The sequence below is a fragment of the Lepidochelys kempii genome, chromosome 1, assembly GCF_965140265.1.
Source record: "Lepidochelys kempii isolate rLepKem1 chromosome 1, rLepKem1.hap2, whole genome shotgun sequence".
Taxonomy (NCBI): Eukaryota; Metazoa; Chordata; order Testudines; family Cheloniidae; genus Lepidochelys; species Lepidochelys kempii.
Window position 1 is genome coordinate 110,725,673 of NC_133256.1, and position 23,076 is coordinate 110,748,748.

The window sequence follows — 23,076 nt, forward strand, 5'->3', positions numbered from 1 at the left end:
TAATTTAGACATCCCTGGAAGCCTCTCTAAGTTACAGCAGCCTTCTTGGGCTGCCCTATAGGAATCTCCATAGTGCTGTGTGTTGTGGTCCCACCCCGATATGACCCTTCTTCTCACAGTCCTATCCTGGCACACTCGCTGGACTGGGGCTTCTGAGCTCAGCCCAATATCTGTCTTCCATAGTGCCTGCAGTGGGGAAATCCTCTCAGCTGATATGGGTTTTTTAAGGCCCTTTTACACCACTCTGGCCCTTTTATCTGCAGTGAAGGAGCTAGAGGAGCAGGGAGGATCTCATCCAAAGAAGGGACCATGGTTATAGGATGGAGGGAGAGTATGAAAAATTGAACATGTGTTCCCGTACATAGCTGGGGCTAACATAGCTTACATGGTCATTGGACGTATAAGCAGGGGAATGTCAGTTAGGAGTAGGAAGGTGGTATTACCACTGTTTACAGCATTAGTGAGACCATTATTGGAATACTGTGTCCAGTTTATGTGTCTGTCCATGCTTCAGAAAGGATGCTGACAAACTGGAAAGTGCTTAGAAAACAGCTACAAGAATGATTTGAGGTCTGGAAAACATGGCTTATAGTGAGAGACTTATGCTCAGTCTATTTACTTTATCAGAGAAAAGGTTAAAAGGTGATTTGATCATGGTGTTTTAGTACCATCGTAAGGAGAGGATTTAGCAGAGATCCCTTTAGTCTAGCAGACAAAGGCATAATGAGATTCAATGGCTGGAAGTTGATGCTAAAAACAAACTGGAAAAGCAGACACAAGATTTTAACAGTAATTATAGTTAACTATTGAAACAACTTTTTTAGGGATGTAGTGGATTGTCCATCATGTGAAATCTTTAAAGCAAGATTGTCTTACTTCAGCCAGAAGTTACAGACTCAACGCAGGAATCACTGAGTGAAATTCTACGGCCTGGCCAGAAGGCGGGCTGTGGTAAGAGCTGCTCAGGAAGCCTGGGCTGTTATGGGGAGTCCTGGACCCTTCACCTATCCTGGATGGTGCACCCTGGGGGGCAGGGACACAGGTTGGGGGCTGCTTTTGGGCCCTGACTCCTCGCCCAGGGCAGGTGGAGGGCCCTGGGCTCCCCCAGCTGCTTGGGCTCCCTACAGTCTAGGGTGACCATACATCCTGTTTTGGCCAGGACAGTCCCCTTTGTGAGCCCTGTCCCAGACGTCCCAACTTTTTTGGCAAAATTGGGCATTTGTTCATCATCAGTTGGCAAGAGCAAATGGGACAAATGCCAAGTTTTGCCAATAAGAAACTTGGGGCAGGGGAGAGGGGATCCGGGGGGCCCCTAGAAGGGAAGGTCTGTTTACAAATACAGGGAGCAAAGGAGCAGTGTGTGTATATATATTCAAAAGAGAGGGGGAATTTTGGCTGTCTAAAAGGCCCATTCAAATAGGGAAGGAATGAATGAGCGTGAGAGGGGAGAAGAGAAAAGCCTAGATAGCTTATATATAATGTACTGGGCTGGCCGGAAAAGTCTTTTTAAAAAAATAGCTATGGGGGAAAACCAACTATTTATTGAAGACAACAAAGGAATCGTGTATAGTTGGTGAACTTTATTTTACTGCCTTTATTGTTTTAAATTAGTTAGATCTCCCTATCTTATTGCAACAGGTTTAATAAAGAAAAACATGTAACGATTTAAAATACTTCAATTATTCCTGTGTAACTTAGAAACAATATATAAATGTTCCTTTTTAAGTGGTTTGAGAAGCTGATGTAGTCAGAGTGTCTGCGCACAGGCTGTGGAGCCAGGAAAATGAGTTCTCTTCCTCGCTAGGTGATGTTTGCTGATTGCATAACTTTGCATTGCCTGAGTTTCCACATCATTAAATGATTTTTACTTACCTCCCACCAGGGAGTAAGGATTAATTATTTAGCTTTTGTAAAGCAGCTTGAAGTTTAAAACCACTAAATATAAGCTACATATTTATTGGAAAAATACAGGATTGTAAGCTGCTCAGGGCGGGAGCCTTGTCTCTTTATATGTTAAAGAATCAAACACTAATATAAAATAGTGGCAGCATGGAAATAGTTATGAATGAAAGTAAATGGTTCAATGCACTAAAAATGTGGCTATATTAAAGTTGTCATCTTGTCAATAAATTGTTTGGTTTTGAAGGCCAAGATTATAACAGGGTTCAAAAAATAACTAGATAAGTTTATGGAGGATAGGTACAGCCATGGCTATTAGCCAGGATGGGCAGGGTATGATGTCCCAAGGCTCTGTTTGCCAGAAGGTGGGAATGGGTGACCGGGATGGATCACTTGATGATGATTACCTCTTCTGTTCATTCCCTTTGGGGTACCTGGCATTGGCCACTGCTGGAAGACAGGATACTGGGCTAGATAGACCTTTGGTCTGACCCAGTATGGCCGTTCTTATGAATTAATAACCCTGCTGATACTTGTGACAGTAGTTTTGGAGCCTGTAGTTTTAGGTGAGTGTGGACAGCTGCAGCTGTTCACATAATACAGCATTATGCTAGAGAACTCTGCCTAAGTGCCAAATATTGTAATAGCTGAGACATGAGGTTTATTATTAAAACAGTATTGTCTTTTGGTAAGTGTTGGAGACTGGGAGTCAGGACTCTTGAGTTCTCTAACTAGCAGTGATACTTGATTCACTTTGTGCTTGACTGTAGGCAATTCGCTTAACCTCTGTGTGTTTCACTATACTCGTGTAAAATGCGGGGAAGGAAAGGGGCTGGGAGGGGGCAGCTCCACATGGGGGGGGGAAGGAGAGGTGTGGGCGGGAGGCAGCTCTGTGCGAGAGGGAGGAGGGAAGGAGAAGGGGTGGGGGGGAATGCTCTGCACGGGAGGGAAGGAGAGGGGTTGGAGGGAGGGCAGCTTCCTTCAAAGTTCATCCTTTAAACAAATTTTCCACTTTGTTTTTTGGTACTTGAGTAACTTCAACATATATTTATTTTAAATGTTCATATTTGTCATGTATTTAGTCTTCATTGAGAAATATATGCTTTGCCAAGTTTAGAAAAGTTAAGTACAAAATGAAGGCGGCATAAATTAATGAAAATAGTATACTGATTATGCATGATACATTTTCCTTACTGGTTTGTGTGTGTCGTGGTGCAGTTATGTAGATGCACCCACACACCAGCCCACGGGTGCTTATTGTTGAGCATTGACATGGTATATTTAAATATTCATGAACTTCTGAGATGTACTTGAACTTTGAAATGTGCAGTGATGATTCTGAGGAGACAGGAAAAAACTCACAACATCTGAACAATCAAGACACACATATGAATTGATGAACTGATTACTCAATTTGGGCCATCTTAATTCATGGTAACATGGATTCATAGAGTTAAGGCCAGAAGGGACCATTAGATCATCTGGTATGACCTCAAGTATATCACAGGCCAGTAACTTCACCCTGTTCACACTATATGGAGCACAATAACTAGTCTTTTACTAAAGCATAACTTGTGTTTGGCTAAAGCACATCTTCCAGAAAGGCATTCAGTTATGATTTAAAGACATCAAGAGATGGAGAATTATCTATTTCCCATCCTGACTATTCCCCCACTTCCCTTCCCTACTTGTAAAACCCACATCCTTCCTCCTTCAGCTTCGATGTATATTGTCTTCTTGCTTGTCTGTTGGGCTATGTTCAGGCCCTAGTCTTGCAATCCCATCCATGTAGGCAGATCCTTTCACCCTTACTACTGAGACCTATTGACTTCATTGCGGCACTCTGTGAATTTGAGGGTTTACCTCAAATGTGGATACGTTTGCAAGATCCGGGCCTTTGATTGAGTGTGTCTTGGAGCAGGCACCCGGCTTCCATTTGTTTTCTAAGCACCTTGCACATTTACAGGCCCTATAAAATAATAAGGGGGGACTTGGAGCATTTTATTTGGATATATGATCATTCAAGTAAATGCACTCACTAGTGCAGTGGTGAGCAGCCTGTGGCCCACAGGCTGCATGCAGCCCGTCAGGGTAATCCACTGGTCGGCCGCAAGACAGTGGCCATGATTTGCTGTTCCCAGCAAATGGAACTGTGGGAAATGCCGGCCAGCACGTTCCTGTGGCTCGCAGCTTCCTGCAGCTCCCATTGGCCGGGAACGGCGAACTGCAGCCACTTGGAGCTGCGGGCGGCAGTGCCTGTAGATGGTCAATGTAAACAAACTGTCTCGTGGACAGCCAGCAGATTACCCTGACGGGCCATGGTCTGCAGGTTTCCCACCACTGCACTCGTATCTTCCTCTTTCCTTTTCTTTAACGTGAAATAAAAGCAAAAAGGAATTATAAATGTAAAAAACCTACCTTAATGCAACAAGAAGTTTTATATGATTAAAATATCAAAGTTAGGAACTTCCAGAGTTGTGGTTCCCACAACAACCATAACTTTGATTTTCCTGATTTTTGTTTTTAAAGACTGAGTTATTGTAGTATTAGGAGGAGGTTTTTGTGTTTTTTTACTTAATATAGCTCTGTGTTATGTTGCCAGCAATAGATTAAATAGTTTGAGTAGTTCATGTGATTGGGTGATTGCTCAAATGACACAATGAAGTTATAATCAAGACACAGCAGTCAGTTCACAGAGTGAACCCTATAATCAAGCAAAGTAAGTAATCAAATATAATAAGCAATTAAATGTATAATTGCATGAAGCAACAACTAAAATCACAGCTCTGAGTAATATCAATCAACTGTTTAGTTAAAATACTACACTAAAGCCAAAGTAAAGAGCTCAAATATACAAAATTATTATTTATTATTGGCAGTTCTAAGGCCCCCCTCTCCTTCCCCTGACTAGAATATCTAGGTGCTAATGCTCAGAAAATTAAAAACAGTATTTCCAGTGCAACCCTGAGGGCTTGTCTACACTTACAGTGCTGCAGTGACACAGCTGCACCACTGGAGTGTTTAGTGAAGACTCATCCGACGCTGTCAGGAGAGCTTCGCCCGTCGGTGTAGGTACCCCCATCTCCCCAAGAGGCGGTTGCTATGTTGATGGGTGAAGCTGTCCCGTCAACATGGGGCTGTCTGCACTGGGGGTTATGTGGTATAACTGTGTCTCTCAGGGGTTTTTCACACCCCCGAGCAACGTAGTTATAATGACATAAGTTTGTCGTGTAGACCAGGGCTAAGAAGCCAGAGCTGCCTGTTGCTGTGCAATGTGGAAGGTAACACAATTGGCAGCATTAGTAGCCAAACTGGAGGAGAAAAAGTAGCTCCATTGCACTTTCCCTCTAGACTCCCTGACATCCCTGCATTTAGCAGAGGCCCCCCTGAATGCAGGCAGTAGGGGAATGCGCTGTATTAAGGGTTGGGGGCAGTCTCTGCAAGCTCCCTCTGCCTCCCCGACACTCTGTATCCGGGTAAGAGTCTCCCTAGGCTTCACGCTGGTCAGAATCTGGCCACATGTTGTTTTGAGGTCTCTTGAGAGGACTGGACCAGCTGATACACATATGCACGTTTGGGGGAAGATCCTGGCGACTACCATGGCAGTGCAAAGCAGCCGGAAATGTGGCAGCTCTGGCTCCATGAGGATCCTCACGGAAGGAGTTAGGGTACAGGAGGGGCTTCTGACCTGGGGCAGGGGGTTCAGGGCAAGGGTTCCAGCCAGGCGGCACTTTCCTCAGGCAGCTCCCGGTCAGCGGTGCAGCGGGGCTAAGGCAGGCTCCCAGCACTGTGGGCAGGCTCCCAGCCTGAAGAGACCAGCATGTCCTGGCCCTAGCTGGAGGTGCAACCAGGCGGCTCTGTGTGGTACACACTGCCCACCCCTGCCGGCGCCGCGTTCTGCAGCTCCTATTGGCCACGGTTCCTGGCCAATAGGAGCTGTGGAGCTGGCACTCGGGGGCGGGCAGTGCACAGAGAGTGCACAGTGCACAGGTCCATGCACCTATGGGCTGGACACACTGGCTGCTTCCAGGAGCCACGCGGAGCCAGAGCAGGCAGGGAGCCTGCCTTAGCCCCACTGCGCCACGGACCAGACTTTCAATGGCAGAGCCGGGGTTTGAGCACTCCCTAGGCGCTGAGGAAGCCAGCGCCTGTGGGAGCCGTCATTGGGTGAGCTCGCTCTCCAGCCCCAACCCTCTTCTAGGACCTCCCCTCCATACCAGGCTGGGATTAGAGTGGCAATGCTGGTGTGGAGGGTGCAGCAGGCATAATAACATGTAAAATACACAGGCATGATAATGTATGAAATTAACAAACCAATAGAGTAATTGGCCCCACCTCTGAAAAGATATATTAGAATTGGAAGAAGCACAGAGAAGGGAAACAAAAATGATTGGGAGTATGGAACAGCTTCTGTATGAAGAGAGATTTAAAAGACTGGGACTATTGAGCTTAGAAAAGAGAGGACTTAATGGGGGACATGATAGAGGTCTATAAAATGAGTGGTTTGGAGAAAGTAAATAAGGGAGTGTTATTTACCCTTTCACATAACACAAGATCCAGAGATCACTCAATTAAATTAATAGGCAGCAGGTATAAAACTAACATAAGGAAATAATTCTTCACACAATAAACAATCAACCTGTAAAATTCATTGCTGGGGATGTTGTGAAGGCCAGAAGTATAACTGGGTTAAAAAAAGAAATTAAATAAGTTCACAGAGGATAGGTCCATCAATGGCTATTAGCTAAGATGGACAGGGATGCAACCCCATGCTCTGGGTGTCCCTTAACCTCTGACTGCCAGATACTGGGACTAGATGACAAGGGATGGATCACTCAGTAAAATGCCCTGCTGTTTTCATTCCCTCTGGGGCACCTGGTGGCATTGGCCACTGTCGGAAGACAGGACACTGGGCTAGATAGACCTTTGGTCTGACCCAGTATGGCCGTTCTTATGTTTCTGAGATGGCACCACCATACATCACACACACCCACTCCCCACCCCCCCAGTTGCAAAGCCTAGCTCTGCTACTACTTGGCAAGGTTTCTTACAGGTTATGTCCTTGCCTCCTTCACTGGGATATAATTTCCTGTCCCTTCAGGAGCACAAGGTGATCATGATGAGTTCTATGATGAACGTTCTGAATTCTTTTTTCTTTCCCAGGGATTTGTCTCTGGGAGGGGAAATTATGGTCCATAGCTGGTAAAAGTGCAGTTATTTGGACTGAACTCTGTCTCCGTTATTTTTATGTTCTCCTATTCTCTAAAAGCACAAAATACCCAATGAACTGGCTGTGTGTTTGTGACTGACAATAAATTGGGACACTGTGATGCTACAAAACCAAAAGCCCTGAAAGTGAAATATGCAACTGAAAGGAAAGTGTGGAAGTCCATGAACATTAAAGGATAAGGTCACTAGGATTGTGTGGAGAAGTTTGAAAGAAAATAATTGTGAAAAATCTGCCCAAAGGGAGAAAAAAAACAGAGTAAGGCTGGGTGTGAGAGGAAAAATTAACTTCTCTGATAACTCATACCTTGTTTTTGTTCTGGCCATTCTACCAGCTCTCTCTCTAGTTATTATTTTATTCTGGCTAATACCAAAGTTCTCACTGCTGTTCTTACCCTACCTGACATATCAGTTGCTTTTGAGTCTGAGCATCACTCTTCTCCTTCATTGCCTGGGCACCTACATCTTGCTAACTCCACAGTGCAATGGTTTTCTTCCCTACTTAACATGACTACTCTCTCAGGTTACTCAAGGATAGTAATTCTTTTTTCTCTAAATTAGTATCCCACAGGCCTCTGTTCTTGTTCCCCAAAACTTTTTCTTCATATTTTGCCCTGCTTGTCAATGTTATCTCTGCTGACAGGCTACAAAGTTATGGGCCAGTCTCTGGCTATGGTTAAGGAGTGTACTGCACAGGCTGGGTGGAGGTCAGCAAAGGGGTGTGTGCAAAAACAGCATACAGCATATATTTGCATTCCCAAAATCCTGCTGCTGTGCATAGGACGGGCCCCCCCAAAGGCATCAATCAGAGTAACCCCAAAGCTAAGTCATTGCAAAGGTGCTGCAAAGAGCCTTAGAATCAGGGCCTAAATTTTTCAATCTGTTTGACCAATATTTGTGCAAAAAAATGTAAACATGATATTGATCAGTTGAGAGAGGCTGATCATTAGCACAATAATAAGATTCCCTACCCCTTTGGAATTAAAACTGAGCACGTGCTGTCTTGAGACGTATTGCAAAACTTTCCCCACACGTTATATCTCTTAAAATAGAAAAGGGAATAGGAAAGGTCTGATTTCTAAACAATGAGTGAGATTCTATTGGCAAGCCATTTTCTGAAACTTTCCTGCTACTCATGGGACCACCTATGCTTCTCACTCTCATAAGTAACAGATTTTTCTAGTCTGATACTGCACGCATCTGAGGGTAGAGATTGACCTATTAAAAGGCCACCTTTTACTACAGAGGCACTCTGGTACTATAGTGATGGAGGTAAGATAGATGGGTAGATAGAGAGGTAGGAGAGGAACAGTGTGAGTGTGTGGGTTTCATTTTAACTTACAAGAGATTCAGAAACCATCACAATATATTTAAGTACTTTATTGTGCTTCTCTGCCCATCGCATACCACTATACGTGTTGGTGCCTGTACTACATTCGAAAAAGCGAGCCTGTCATTTTTGCTATTCTGAACTGGACTAGTTGCAGTGCTGAAAGCAGAACCAATGCTGTGGTTTTAGTAACCTCATTTCCTCATAAAATAGATTTATTTCCCCATCATTCCTAGGAATGATTCATCTTCCATGCTGCACTTTCAAGGGCCTCTTTTTACAATTCCTATTTAACTTGACAGGCTGGGTCCTTCTCTTCTCTTGACACTTTAGACTATTAAATAATCTTTTAAGTGCTTTCTAATCATTTGGCACTTAAAGAGAGCGAGTGCACAGTATTTTAAGAGTGTTGGAATGGACTTGGGGTTGACTGTTTGATTAAACATTTCTTCCAGGCTTTTGCTTCCATTTAAAAGAATGTTGTGGAAGTAATTTGCATTAAATTGTTCATCTTCATTGACCAATTTAAACAATAACATGCAGTGCATATGTGTGTGCACTTTAACACACTATACGCTTTTGGTCTGAGCAGTCCCACCTTCTGCTGGAGTCAAAAGGAGGTGCTGGTACTCATCACTTTTGAAAATCAACAGCATCTTTATTAGCAGTATCTTCATTCTTCCCTCCGCTATGTTGTTGGTGTTCTATCTATCTCTTCTTTCTCTGCCATTTGCTAGTAGCTACTGGATGCAGTTCTACAGAGAGCCTCCTTCACAACAGGTGCAGAATCCTTGCATGACACTTCAGTTTTAATTTGCATTTGCATCTAACACAAAGTAAAAGGGCTAGATCCTCTGGTCTGTGCAGACCAAGACTGGGAATGGGGAGGGAAAAACAGAGCCGACTTTAAAAAAAAAAATGCAGCAAAAATATCATGGAAATCTTTAAAAAAATGTTCAGCAAAAATTCACATTTTTAAAAAATGTTGACCCTTTAAGCTGGCCAAAATCAGCAAATTAAAAAGAAAAGGGGGGGGGGTTATATTGTAAAAAGTTTTCATTGACATTTTAAGAAATTATTTTTTTTCCTAACAGCTCTAGGGAGAAGCAAAATAAAGGTGGCTTCATGTCATTTTTATGCCCCCCCCCGCCATTACTGTACCAATAAATGCCAGGCTGCTGACTCTGCAGAGAATTATGGATGCAAATCATGGATTCTGGGACATCAGTAAGAAGAGACAGCCCTGTTCCTCTGTTTCCACCCTCCCCTAGACTTGCACCTTGCCTACTTTTTGAGGGGCATGAAGGAGACATGATGGTGGTTCAACCAGTGTTAACTGCCACATGGATTCCTGCCTGGAAAACCATTGGGGTAAAGTGAGTATGACCCACAGAGAAGCTGCTTCTCAGCTAATGCACAGAGCTTAAGGCGAAATGGTTCTGTGGGATTAGGTGAGAAGTGGGATTATGTCGTGACAACCTCTTTTTGAGATGTTTCCCTCACTCACTAACTTAGTTAGTCCCCAGTATGGCACAAAATGAAGGGGAGCATGAACAGAAAGAAAAGCCCAGAGTTAATATTCTGTGGCTTCTAACCTTTGGTTGAACTTTACTGTACTGGAGATGATGCATATATTTTCCTCTAGAGGGCAAACATGCTCTGCCTAGTATTGAAACTGCAACAATATTTTAGAGTAACACAACCCTATTTTTAAATGCTATGTAAAATGGTTACTTGGTTAATTTGATTTCATTTGTTTATTTAAATAAAGTTCAGTTGTAGCAGCACCCATGGTTGCTACTACAAGTTAATAGTACATTTGAAAATATAGTTTTCTGCACTACCATTTTCAGAGCAGGTTGGACAGACACCTGTCGGGGATGGTCTAGATAATACTTAGTCATGCCTTGAGGGCAGGGGACTGGACTAGAAGACCTCTGGAGGTCCCTTCCAGTGCTAGGATTCTATTACTGGCAGGGCATTCTTTCTGTTAATCCACCAGGCGGCCAAGGTTTCTTTCTAGAAGATGAGCGACCGCTATTGTTGTTTGTTGTGTATTTTATTTTCTTGGGCCCTACAAGGGCTAAATCCTATAACGTTCTGGTGGCATGGAATGGGAGGGAGAGTTCAGGGGTTCACAGTATGACTTATTTCCCCAGTGGTGAAATTATGCAAAATAATTTTTTTTACAAGAGTACATGAAAGGGTCTGTTTTTACTGAAAAAAATTGCAAACTGCAGACTGAATTTTGTACACCTCTACACAGAACTTCAGGAAGTGGAAACTGAAAATAACTGTCAGAGAGAACAACTTGTTCATGGTTCCACAATGTACAATTTTATGCTTAAATTAGTGGTTGCTGGGGCTAGGTGTACAAAGGGGGGGTAGAATATTCTATTCCTATGAATTATACCCTCTTTACAACAACACTGAAAATTCTACCCTACATATTCAACCCAGATATTCATTAATGTCCTGCTGGTCATAGGGAAGAGAAGTTTCTTGTAACATTTTAAAAAACACAAGATTTTTATTTATATATGAATCCAGAAAAATTAGGGAATTGATCATTCATAAGTCACTGGGATTTTCTAGAAGTTACTTTACTTAGCAGCCACACATCTTCCTTTGAGCTTTGTCCAAATGATTTAATGTCCTCTTGCTAAAGAAACAGTTTTTGATCAGAGAGATTTAGGACTGGCAGCAGCTCCAGAACACTTCCCTTCATATTAATGTAGTTTTTATAGTAACTGAACACAAAAGCATCCTGCCCATTTTGGTTGGCAGACAGATGATTTTGGAATTCACACTTACATTTGCCCTGCTGCAGTAATGATGAGGTAACATACAGCTGTGCATTTGCATGTCCGTTTCCAAAAAGGCAACGGATAGCCTGATCTTAAAGAGAATTAGAATAACTAGAAACATACAGATATGTGTTTTGGAACCAGAGTTTAGTTGTTACACAGGAAAACTATCTCTGGAGAAGTCTTGTCTTATCGTGTGTGGTTTTAGATTTAGATCATCTTGAAAAATCTTGGCTACTATCTGTAATGAGCTCACAACTAAACTCAAGAAGTACTCAGTGCAAAGACCTAACTTATCAGCAAGAAACAAATGAGAGCTTCTATAGCCATTAATCCAGTATTGAAGGATAAAAAAAATAGAAAAATAAAAAGTAGAACTTAGTGTATAATTATTTTAATTAATAATGTTTCTCATCTGCAACATGCTGCATAAGCATTACTTACGAAGGTTTATGCTTGTTACAGCCTTCAGAAACTGTAAGATGGGGCTCAGATGGAGAGAACATGGAATATTCTTTGTATTATCTACTATATATATGTTTTTTCCCTAAGGAAACAAAAATTGGGATAAGAAAACCTGCATTCCATACCTGAGCTAAAAAAACAAACAAACCCAAAAACCAGCTGTGCCAAATCTGCTGGAGATGTTGTTCAAAGGCTATTTTATCCTTCAAAAATTGCAATGGGAGGCTGCCAGCATCTAGGAGAATGTGGGTTTTGTGCCATGTGCTTTTAAAAACAGCAGATCAACCAAACCAGAACCCTATGCACTTGGGCCAGAATCTTCTCTTTCTGGGGTTAACTCTCCTCTCCGAGCCTTCTGTTTGTCAGACCTATGTCCTAATATGTGCGCCAAACTCCAAAACCAAGATGGAAGAGGGCTACAGTTCAGTCCCTTTGTGTCTGAAATTATTGTTCACAAAGGCTGAGACTTATGTGATTTGGCAGAAATTAATAGGAATTGAGCATCCAAATCCATTATATGGTTATGGAAATCTCGGCCTAAAATGTAAATCCTAAGAGGTCCCTGCAGGATCCAGGCCAGTGAAACCCCAGAAGTTCACAGGTGCTTTTCAGCTGCCTCATCTTGTAAAGTGCTAAGGCAAAATCTCGTCCCACTGAGCTCAGTGACAAAACTCCTCTTGACTTCCCTGGGGCAAGGATTTCACTCTGAGTGCCCTGTGTTGAAAATAATATCAGCGGGAATGTAAATACGCTCAGCACCTTGCAGGATCAGGCCCCATAGCGAACTGCGTCATTCCATCTTTGCAGGATCATGTAATAGGGTACACACACAGTGCTATTCTTTCCCTCCCCGCTGCTTTTCAAACAGCAAACAACATTGTTGGGGTAATGCCCTTTTAACAGGAGATGGTTCAGAGTGGGAAGACTGGAAAGCACCACTAGTCATAGACCTGCTGAGGAGTGCACAGGTGAAACCCTGATTTACTTACAAAATGAAGCTGAATTTTGTCTAGCAATTTAGTTATGTGCCACAATGAATTCATTTTTAAGAAAAATTGTCATTTTCCCCAGTACTCCAGGGGACTGGAAAAGAGAAGTTCTTAGCTCATGCTAAATATACATGTTGTTATTTGTATCACCATAGCATCTAGCTGCCCTAGCCATCTCTTCATCTCTCTGTGGGTAAATTAAAGAATGTCTTTTTATAATATGCCAATGGCATTTTTACTGCATGTCTATAATGTGCACACACTAAAAATGACATCAGTCTGTTTTAAGGTGATTTTAATAGAACCTCTTTAATTTGTCTTCAGTACTATTTGGGCATGTAACAACAGGATATTCTTGGTGGGAAATGTTAGAGTTAATGTTAATAAGTTAAATAATCCGTATTAGAGTATAAGAGTACACATACTGTATTTCTGCAAGTGTTGCTATACATATTAGTGTCAAGGAGTGGTAGTTATCTCATATGCATATGCAGTCTGCAGATAGCAATATAAAGAAGTCAGACAGCATTTTATGAGCAGTCCAGCAGGAATACTTTCACGGCTTTAAAACATGGTTCATTTTCCTTTGTCATTACATGGAGTAATAAAATCATTTAAGCGTTAATAAAGTATGACATACTGTAGGATAATTTTTAAACACTTTTTAATGTCTCTGTGGTTATATTCTATGTGCCTCTTAATCTTCAGGCAGACCGCATTGTATATGAGCAAGTAAAAGAAAAAAAAAAGTTAAATCATGGTTCTTATTGATTTTACTTTTCAGCAGCCTTAATATACTGCGCAATCAAACCTTGATGACTGCATCCCTGGTTTATTGATTTATTTGGGTATCTGAATAAATTAAATATTAAATAATCTTTAGTATCGTTGTGGGTCATTGAGCTGTTAAATCTGAACCCATCCCCCAAATAAAAACGTAGTTCAGCAACTAAATTTAGGCTAATGTACACATTGAGAGGCATTGATTATGATCAGAAAATTTGCCCTCTATATTCAGATGACTTCATTTTCAAAATTAGCTGCATACAAAAACATATGGGGTTACCATACTGTTGCACCAAATGAATTAATTGTACTTACAGTGGTCACTACAAGTCAAAGGCCTGATCGTTTCCCCCACACAACATTCCAGTAAAACAATGATTATTTTGAACAGTTTGGTTAATCACCCCCCTTCTGCTCCTCACCGGCACAACCAAGCAGTGTGGTCACATCAAGTGCCCCCCCCCCATGGCCAAAGCAATAGGGAGGAGATTAGCAATAATTTGTTTGTTGTTAAATAGGAAAGAGACGTAAAGGGTAGGAACATCATGTGACCTGGGAGAATAGAGTCAGAGGCCTCTTCCTATGTTTGGTGCTGGAAAAGGGGGAATTCTCTCACTTCCTCTAAAAATATGTAAGATCAGCTGTGTTTGACAACATTAGCACTGAGCATCTCTTGGAAGCCTTCTGACAGTGCAGGATATTAGCACAAAGAAAGATTACCTCCAGCACTTCCATTATCACAAATGAAGCTTGCTTCTGCTGTGGACATAATGAATGGCAATTTTTAATTAAGTTACCGATGTCTATATTGGGAGCAAGCGTAATTTCTCTTGGTGTTGTGCTCCTTTTCAGCTCTGCTCACTAGTCCTCTCTCTCTCTCTCCCCCCCCCCTCCCACCCCCAAGCAGTGAAAGAAGTTACTGCTAAAGCCCAGTGTTTTCCCAGAGTAGAAAAATACCCTTCAAGTTTTACAAATACTAGAAACAACATGTTATTTCCATCACTCTGGTATTTCCTGTTCCTCCAAAGAGTAGGAGTTATTGAAGCGATTCATTCTCTACTTGTGTGGTATAAACAAATATTATTGGATGCAATGTTAGGCTTCACCCAACCCTTAGGCCAGTTGTCTTCAAGCTATTACTTTAGTTTGTCAGGGTAATCAGAAGGTCAAAGCAAGTAACATGACGAATGAGCTGTATTAATCTACCTGTCTGGTTCCTGCAGGGCTCTGCATTTTCTCTGATTGCCTTGTTGGGTTTTATAGATTTATGCAGTTCATTATAAAATAATGAGAACAGATCTTAACTAGCACAGCCCTAGCTTCAGCTGCCAGTTTACACCTGGTTTCAACAGGTTTTGAAACCAAAGCCGCTACAGTAAAGGACAGGTGAGGGAGGGTTGAGTTTCCTCTAATGGGTTACGAGTCCTTTGCCTGTACATTTGCAGGAAAAGAGGGTTTGGGTGGATAATGGTGTTCACACCCCTTTACTTGAGGTGCTGTTGCTTTTCTCTCTGTGATAAAGCTGTCTCGGAGCTTTTCAGTTGTCTGGACTAGGGTTCAGCAACATATTTAAAAACCTGCATGGCAAAATGCTGGAATTTTTTGTGTGTGCCAGCTTCATTCAGACCTACTCCTCCCACACTCTGCTTTGCTTTGTGAAATACAACTGGTAAGAGAGATCTGTGCAGTCAATAAATCCCTCCCCTGCACACACAATCCACAAAAGGGATTTAGGGATTACAACACTCATTGTCACAATGCCTAGCTTTTAGGTGCCTAGAAACCTCACAGGAACAACGCTGTGATCCACAAAGCCTGAGTTTGGCATGGAGGCTCCCCATACCATGAATGGGGGGAGAGAGAGGGGCCTTAGAATGGGATCCACACAGCAGCACTCTAGGCAGGAGCTGCCTAAGCTATCCAATGAAAGATGTCAACAAGAGGGGTGTGTCCTGAACAGCGAGCGCCCCTCTTGGAGTTTGGCACCTCAGTCCAGGCTGGAGGGAAGAACTTATTTCTGCTTGTGAGTCCCACACCAGGGGAAGTCAGGCATTCAGCTGCCTAAGTCATGTGCAGGGCCCAGTCCAGTAGGTGTGCTCAAAGTCTTGCTAATTCTACACAAAGCAGGGGGAGGAGGGCCCCTCTGAAAACCTTTAGCCTGGTGGTTCAGATACTCACCTGGGATGTAGGAGACCCCGGGCTCAAGTACCCCTTCTGCCTGATGAATAGAAGATGGATTTGAACAGGAATCAGCCAGCTCGCAGGTGAATGATCTAACCACTAGGCTATGGGATAGTCAGAGGCGGGGCTTCCTCAATCTCTCCTGTAGAAGCTGTTCCACTTCAATTATATAATTAAATAGGCCAGAGATAGTGTTTGAATGACTCTATATCCCAGTGGTCTCAGCACTCACCTGAGGGGTAGCAGATCCCTGTTCAACTCATTTCTCCTCATCAGGCGGAGGGGCTTGAATTGGGGCTCTCCCACATCCCCACATGAGTACTCTAACCATTGGGCTACAGGTTATAAGGGAAGTTGTCCTCCTCTGAGCTATTTTGTGTGAACTCACCAAGGGGCCCAGTCTGATAGGCAGCCTCTGAGCATACCTACCGGAGTGGGCCCCACGTGCCATTTAGGTGGCCAAACACCTATCTTCCCCAATGTGCGTATCGCTCTGGGTCAGAGGCAGGAGATGGGTGCCTGGACACCTCGAGGAAGGCAACAGAGTACATGCTCAGAGGCAGAAATATAGGCAGTAGGGAACTTGTATTGCAAAAACGTAGGTGCTGAAGGACTTTAGGCACCCACAGGGTTAGATGGCAGCTGAACAGGTGTTTTGTGGCTTGCAGTGGTGCCTAAAATGGGATTTAGGTGCCTAGTACTTTTGTGGATCCCACTCATAGTCCTGAATTTAGCAATGGCATACATCAGTAGCCTTCAAGTGGTCATTTGCTGCTTGAAAGCATGCCCCTCCCTGCCAGCCGGTGGATATTCCTCTGAGGCTTTCCCTTTGTGTTATCACTGAGGAGATTTTTGCATCAAGAAAATGTTGTAAATTTTTGTAGTGAATATATTTGAGAAAATCACAATCATTTTGCAGATATTCATGAACAGAAAAAGAGGCAAATATTTATTCACTGTGAATTATGAGCTCAGCTCTAGATTTTCTCCTTCATATCACTACTGTCTTTTCTTCAATTTATTTAGTTAGTTAGTTAGTTTATGAGAAGAGTTAGTGCTTTGGGGTCCCATAGTATGAAAAATTGAGTGGTATATTTAAAGATCCTATTTTATTTTCTCTGTTTTCTCTATGGCAAAAGACTCTTAAAATCTTTAAAAGTAAGGCATTGTATTTTAAAATAAACTACCAAATACTTTGTTAATTCTAAAATTAATTGGATTAGATTTTATACGTGGGAAAATAGTGGCCATACTGTTCTCAGAAGAGTATGTTATTCATCTGACCTCTGTGTGGAAGAAGGCAGTAGGGAGGAAAAAAAAGGTATTAAGTGATTGAGATGCTGTTCTGTCAAAGGAGGCCATTGGGTCAGAGAAAAATAAATTATCTGTGCACAGCCTAGAGGTAGAGCAGGCAAGGGAAATGTAACCCTTTGCAACAGATTTCTGAGCAAATACAGATTGGAAAGCAGACGGCATTGCAGTGCACTTTGACTGGTCACCTAACATGTTCCTTTGGCAGTGGGGGATGATATTATGACGGCACAGTTATTCTGGCTTAGATACTTTCATTAATATTTTTTCTCCTTGCAGGACCCTAGACTTTTGTACACTAGAAGGTGTCAGTTTTATTCAAGTGGAATAGGATTCTTATACGATGCCTACCAGACAGAGGTAAACAAAACGATATCATAGCTCATTCATTTCCTTTGTGATGTTCTGAGGGGTTCATTAGAAGCCCAAATGTTCTTTTTTTTTCCCCAATAGCACCCTCAATAATTTATTTCTCAGAAGATCTTTTTGAGTTGACTATAATATTTATATCACGTATAGCCATTCCATCTTTATTACATAATCCTCTGAGGAGGTTTTGCTGCCTGGACTATTGTAGTAAATATCTAAATTAATAAATTTGCATTAGCCAGAAAACTTCAAATCTCTACTGTAATCATCTAATATAAGCCAAGAATGTCCATATTCTGTATTCAGCTTCCCTTTATTATCTCAACCATATTAAAATGGCAGGAAGAATAACCGTGCCCAAATAGATTGCCTCCTGAAAAATCTAGACTTAGTTTTTTTCCCACCTATGTTCCTTAGTATTGCTATTCATTCTGTGTTTTTTCCCTCAAATGTGGGATTCCAAACTGGTGGTAGCAAGAAGGAAATAAAGCAGAGCAGAACTGAAAATAGACACAGTACTAGGGTTTATAGGAAGCCAGATATCCATAATCACAGTTCTTTCCACAGCTCTGAATAAGCTTATGGGAAATGTTACTGTTAATAATATTAGACAAGTCAAGTCAAGTCTTTTACAAGTGTAAATGAGTAATGCAGTTGGAATCAGAGCATTCCGTAGTTTATTTAAGAAAATATATTAAAGGAATATTTTACTGATCTTCTTGCTGACCTATGTAAATAAGACATAGGACCTGTGTCAGCATCTTTTCCCATAATTTTAATTCCCTCTTCTCCCCACAAAATAAAAAATACCAGTGATATGTCTACCAAGTAAACAGAACTATTTCTCTGCTAAAGTGAAGTTGATTAAGCTTCCCTGTGGATTTTCTCAAGCAGACCACTTGATTCTAAAAAGCATCAGAGATATTAGCCAATGTCTTGAGCTCCTAGGAATGTATAAATTTGAGCAGCTTTGAGATCTTTGCCCTCTTCTGGCAAAAAAAAGTAATATGGGTTTATAGCATGTTTAGTTTAATGCCCTTGTAATAAATTCTTGTCTGGTTGTCCACTGACATGTTTTTTCCAATTGAATTGATCTGGATTTCTGTACACTAATCCAGAGATATTGATCCACAGCTGTCAAGTTTAGCTTTTGTTTTTTTTATTTTAGCCAACTGGTTACCAGCTGGCATGACCCATGTTCCATGCAAATTTCTCACCAAGAAGGCAGATTATTTGCTTGATGCAATTCTCCTGAGCACAAGTTTCCTTAGAAAAGCCATTGATAGCGTGCAAATGAAACATAACTGGTGGAGTTTTCTCGTTTCATTTTCTTCCTTTGGCAGAAACAGATGGAATTTGATTTTCTTGCAATTACTCTGATGTGAGAACATCTCTTAAATTGGTGTTGAGGGCATGGAGAGGCACAACCAGGCAAAACATGAAAAAGATAATAATCTGGTCTCTGAAATGAAGGAATGGGACTTGACATGCAGAATAACCACAAGTGGCACATGATTTAATGCCTGATTCTGTCCCTTTTGCTCACATTGAGTATTTATTTGTTTGGATTTATTCACTACTATCATAAAAAGGAATGCCTGTTCTTGGCACTCCAAGCACATTTTAGAAATGCAGTTTTAAAATAGACAACTCCTGTAACCGTCTCATCCAATAATTAGCATATATCATAACACAGAAGCTGATATCTTCCTCTAATATACACCCAAACTCTTTCAGACAGGGCAAATGTAAGGGCCTTGCAGCATGCCTTGAATGTTGACAAACTAGGACAATTTCAAACGAAGAGTGAGTCCCAAAGCCACGGGGTGATTGCAGAGAGTGGCCTCCCAGGTACCACAACTCTCTTGTACAAATGGGGCATCAACTCTGGAGTCCCTCCTGATCTCGACTCTGGCAGCATGGCATAAGGAGAGAGGTAGTCTTTGAGATACATAGGTCCCAGGCCAACACAAACATATATGATAGGATAAAACCAACCAGCAGCTTAAATTTTACCTAGTTGCCAATAGGTAGCCAGCACACATCCAAAAGCACTCGTGTCATGTGGTGCCAGGTAGATGCCCTCTGTAACAAGCAAGTGGCTAAGTTCTGCACAAACTGTAGTTTACAGATAGATGTAAGATGCTGCCACATGTCATGCAGTATAGTGGCACTTGATTAGACTGCAGTAGTTACTGAAACTAGTGGGTCTCCTCGTAAAGTAAGTTACTATTCAGTGTGAGGAAGTGTAGCAGAATCAGGCCCTTGGTGATTTATGCCTTCAGTTCAGGAAAGCATTTATGCACGTACTGAAGTCCCATTGACTTGAAGTAAAAAAGACAGAGGTAAACAAAACACACCATAACTCAGTGGGCTTGTGATGGAGTAAGATATAGCTGTATCAAATTGTGAATTCCTTTATGCATTGCAGCTTCCATCTTGGATTGTAACCTTCATTGTGACCTTCATTTCATAGTGTAACCTCCACTTTGGATTAGAGCATCCATTTTGTATTACAGACTGAACACATGTATACCTTGCCCAGGGGAGGGTTATTGTGATATATACGAGACACACATCTTACCCAGCAAAGAGGCTTGACACCTGGTTGAATGAGTGTGATAGTTAAGTTAGCACAGAGCAATCAACCTTTGATTGTCTGTCAACTACTAGACCATCTTCATGGGACAGTGGACTCTGCACATAAGCCAGGCTGGGGGAAGGGTCTAGAATTTCCCAGCTGGGAGCACATGGGCAAAATAGGGACAGACTGTATTCAAGGGTGGGCTTCTTTGATCAGGAGGGCCGACCATCACCATGTGCCAGAAAACAAGCTTGGAAAGAGAGAAAAGGCAGGGGAGACTCTCCCTTGCCTGAAACGCTGACCAGATCTCAGGCTTTCGATTATTTTGCAAAGATTTTTAATTCTCTAGTGGTTTCTTATGAGTAAAGTCCTGTGGTTAAGAAATTCCTTTGCTAAGCCTGTATTCCATACTTGCCTGCCACATTTTTCCTGAAGGGGTTAATTGAAACCCTCAAAGTGCCCACAGGAAGGTGGAACTCTGAGGGGGAATGTATAAGCAAATGTGGGAGCAGGGGGCTCAAGAGGGCTGAGGCGTTGGCTTCAGGGTCTAAGGCAGACAGTCTGTGGGACCCCACATCCCAAAGAAGGGGAGCAGCCATGAAGTCTGCCCCTGGGAGTGGGTCCCAGAGGTGGGAACAGTGACCAAGCTCTTTCCAGACTCAGGTGGCTTAGCAGCATGTGAGATCCAGTGGTTGGGTCCACACAAACCAGTCCTCGCAAAGCGGGACTAGGCCAGGTTGTGACAGGACTCATCGAGCAAACTCATTGACTTCAATGGGATGTAGGTTCATACTTAAAGTGAAGCATGTGCTTAAGTACTTTGCTGAGTCTGGGACCTATATCATGTTATGATGTTCTCTCAGTTCGCTTGTATCCATTGTATGGTGTCTTGGCCTACGCCAAAGGCACGCTGCTTTTCTTTTTCTTTTCTTCACTAGCCTCATCAGTTGTGGGCCCTGCACAAAATCCATTGGTTTCAGTAGGAGTAAGATATTACTTAATGTGAGCTAGGGTGGTAGAATCAGATCCTAAACCATGTGCTAAACCATTTGTGTTTGCTCTGCATATCAAGTCCTACATCTGCATTTCAGTGACCACACTTCAGTAACCTTTTTCAAGTTTTGGCTGTTGTGCCTTGACCTCCTCTTAGCACCAATTTAAGAGAGATTCTTGCATTTACTGTGAGGGAAAAACATCAAATTCCATCTGTTTCTGTCACCGACTTTCTTTGTTCTCTCCTTAGTCTTTGTGAAGCCCTCTCCATTTTCTTCCTCCCCCATCTTCTCTGATTTTTTTAATTTGAGCTGTTCATGTCTTCCAGAGTCACCATATTCTCTCATGGAATAATACCTTATTGGATGGGCATGTGTGACAGAGGTCATTTCACAAGTGCTTTTCAAAGGCAGCAATTTATTCCTAAGCATGTTGCTACCATCTCTTTCATGAGGAGAAAGGCTCCATTCACTAGTAAATGCTTTTTTCATGGTACAAACAGAACCTTTCTGAATGGTCACAGAATACTTTTAAGAAAGAAGGTAGCAATATTGTATTTTCCATACCATTAGCCAGTTTAACACTGACAGCAGTTCCAATATTTTGAAATTCTATTAATAAAGCTAAAGACCGCAAAAAGAAACTTGCCTATAAAATATTACAATGAGCCTGCTATGTCAAATAGAAATGATGTATGCATATTACATTGTAAGGGTCATTAAAATGATCTCTTGTCTGAATAGAGGGTGACTTGCATATGTCTGCATTTATATGTCTGTTCTCTAGAGTCCATAGTCTCACAAATGTATTCCAGAGCTTGCTGGAAATGGTACTCATTTGCTTAATTGCTTGGACTTTTTTCCTATTATATTTTGTTTTTTGTTCTAATTTTTTTTATTCTGGTGTAATAAAAGCTGAAGGGGGAAGGAGTGAGACTTCAGGAGATGCAGAGGGTTCTAATAGGTAGACAGAAAGACTTAATATAATTTACTAGAGAATATTATTATTCATATCTCTGGCAGCAGAAGGGGGTCTTAATGTAAATGAGAATCAGGCCCATGATATCACGTTTAGATTACAAAAAATAAAAATGGTGAACAGATTTGATCAAACAAGTTCATGACAGCAAAGCCTTATAACTTCTGGGGGAAAATATTTTCAGTATTTTTATGGTGCTTTAAACAAAAATGCAAGAACTTTTTCTGGAGTTATATGTGTTTGAATGCTGAAGACACTCTGGCATCAGGTCGTTTGTACAGTTACTCTCCAGTTTCCAATCCAAAAGGAATGTTTAGATACCTATCAGTTATTGTATAATGCTGTAGTCCTACTGTGGCCTCTTTGCTTGCTTCCTCCCCTTTGGGTGAAAGACAATTTTTGTACCAGTACAAGCACCTGAGAGTAAACCAAATGTGTTACTTCTATGTGGTCAGTGGGATGAATTGCAAAATGGTGGCCAGGTCCTGTAGCTACAGTACTTAGACTAAAGAATGGTCCCTTCTCTTATTCCCAGGTAACGTGTTACACCTTAAACAGCAAGTGCCAGCTGAGAGTAAAGAGCAATACATGCTATTGCTGTGACCTGTACAATTGTGAAAAGTAAGTACATGTAAGCAATACTCATCTGCTCTATCAGAATGTTTATGTTTGTTTGTACAGTATGTGTATTCCAGAGTACAGACCCTTTGCATTTAGGCCAGTATCCCAGGAATCAGCACACAGCTGGCTAGCAGGTGATAACCCTGTGTGAAGGCACAGGAATACTCCACGCCCCAAACTGCAGAGCCAGTGCATGGCCAAAAGCCACAATAGCACCCACACTGCCTGCAGCACCATTCTGAGAGGAAATGGGCCAATGGATTCACATTATACAAATATGGCATTCAGCCGCACAGTAGTTCCCTATGGTGAGGTCTGTACTGCACCAGAGTGTGCACTTCCCAGATCCTGTTCTCCCCTCCCCACAGACTTGTAGGATAAACTGTCTTTGGGGGCCCTGCTCACATGGTTTGCCCCTCAGTGCTCTTATTATTTTAGTAGGTTTTCTTTAAAAATTGTCCGTAGGATTTTGTTATGTGGCCACCAAAATAAATAAAGCACAACCTTGTAAAGATTCTTTGGGGAGCTTGCATTACA

The 23,076-nt window shown here is 42.0% G+C and overlaps 2 protein-coding genes across 20 annotated transcripts in view; one reads left to right on the forward strand and one right to left on the reverse strand.

Annotated features, from left to right (window-relative positions):
• The window catches only part of TMEM255B (transmembrane protein 255B), a 111,851-nt gene that overhangs the window by 59,629 nt on the left and 29,146 nt on the right, over positions 1-23,076 (forward strand). For 13 of the 14 annotated variants that reach the window (XR_012159677.1, XR_012159671.1, XR_012159672.1 and 10 more), the window contains 2 exons: positions 17,274-17,354; positions 22,454-22,539. Coding sequence is in view for 9 of the 14 variants with exons in the window: in XM_073350614.1 (XP_073206715.1) it covers positions 17,274-17,354; positions 22,454-22,539 (167 nt within the window). In the remaining 5 variants the exon portion in view is untranslated. The remainder of the gene's footprint in view (positions 1-17,273; positions 17,355-22,453; positions 22,540-23,076) is intronic. The other variant, XM_073350622.1, reaches the window with a different exon arrangement.
• GAS6 (growth arrest specific 6) overlaps positions 1-23,076 on the reverse strand; it is a 155,281-nt gene that overhangs the window by 24,710 nt on the left and 107,495 nt on the right. For 2 of the 6 annotated variants that reach the window (XR_012159659.1, XR_012159662.1), the window contains one exon: positions 3,782-3,868. The gene's annotated coding sequence lies outside the window, so the exon portion shown is untranslated. Of the gene's footprint in view, positions 1-3,093; positions 3,238-3,762; positions 3,869-23,076 lie in introns of those variants that run through there. The other 4 variants (XR_012159654.1, XR_012159653.1, XR_012159661.1 and 1 more) reach the window with 4 other exon arrangements.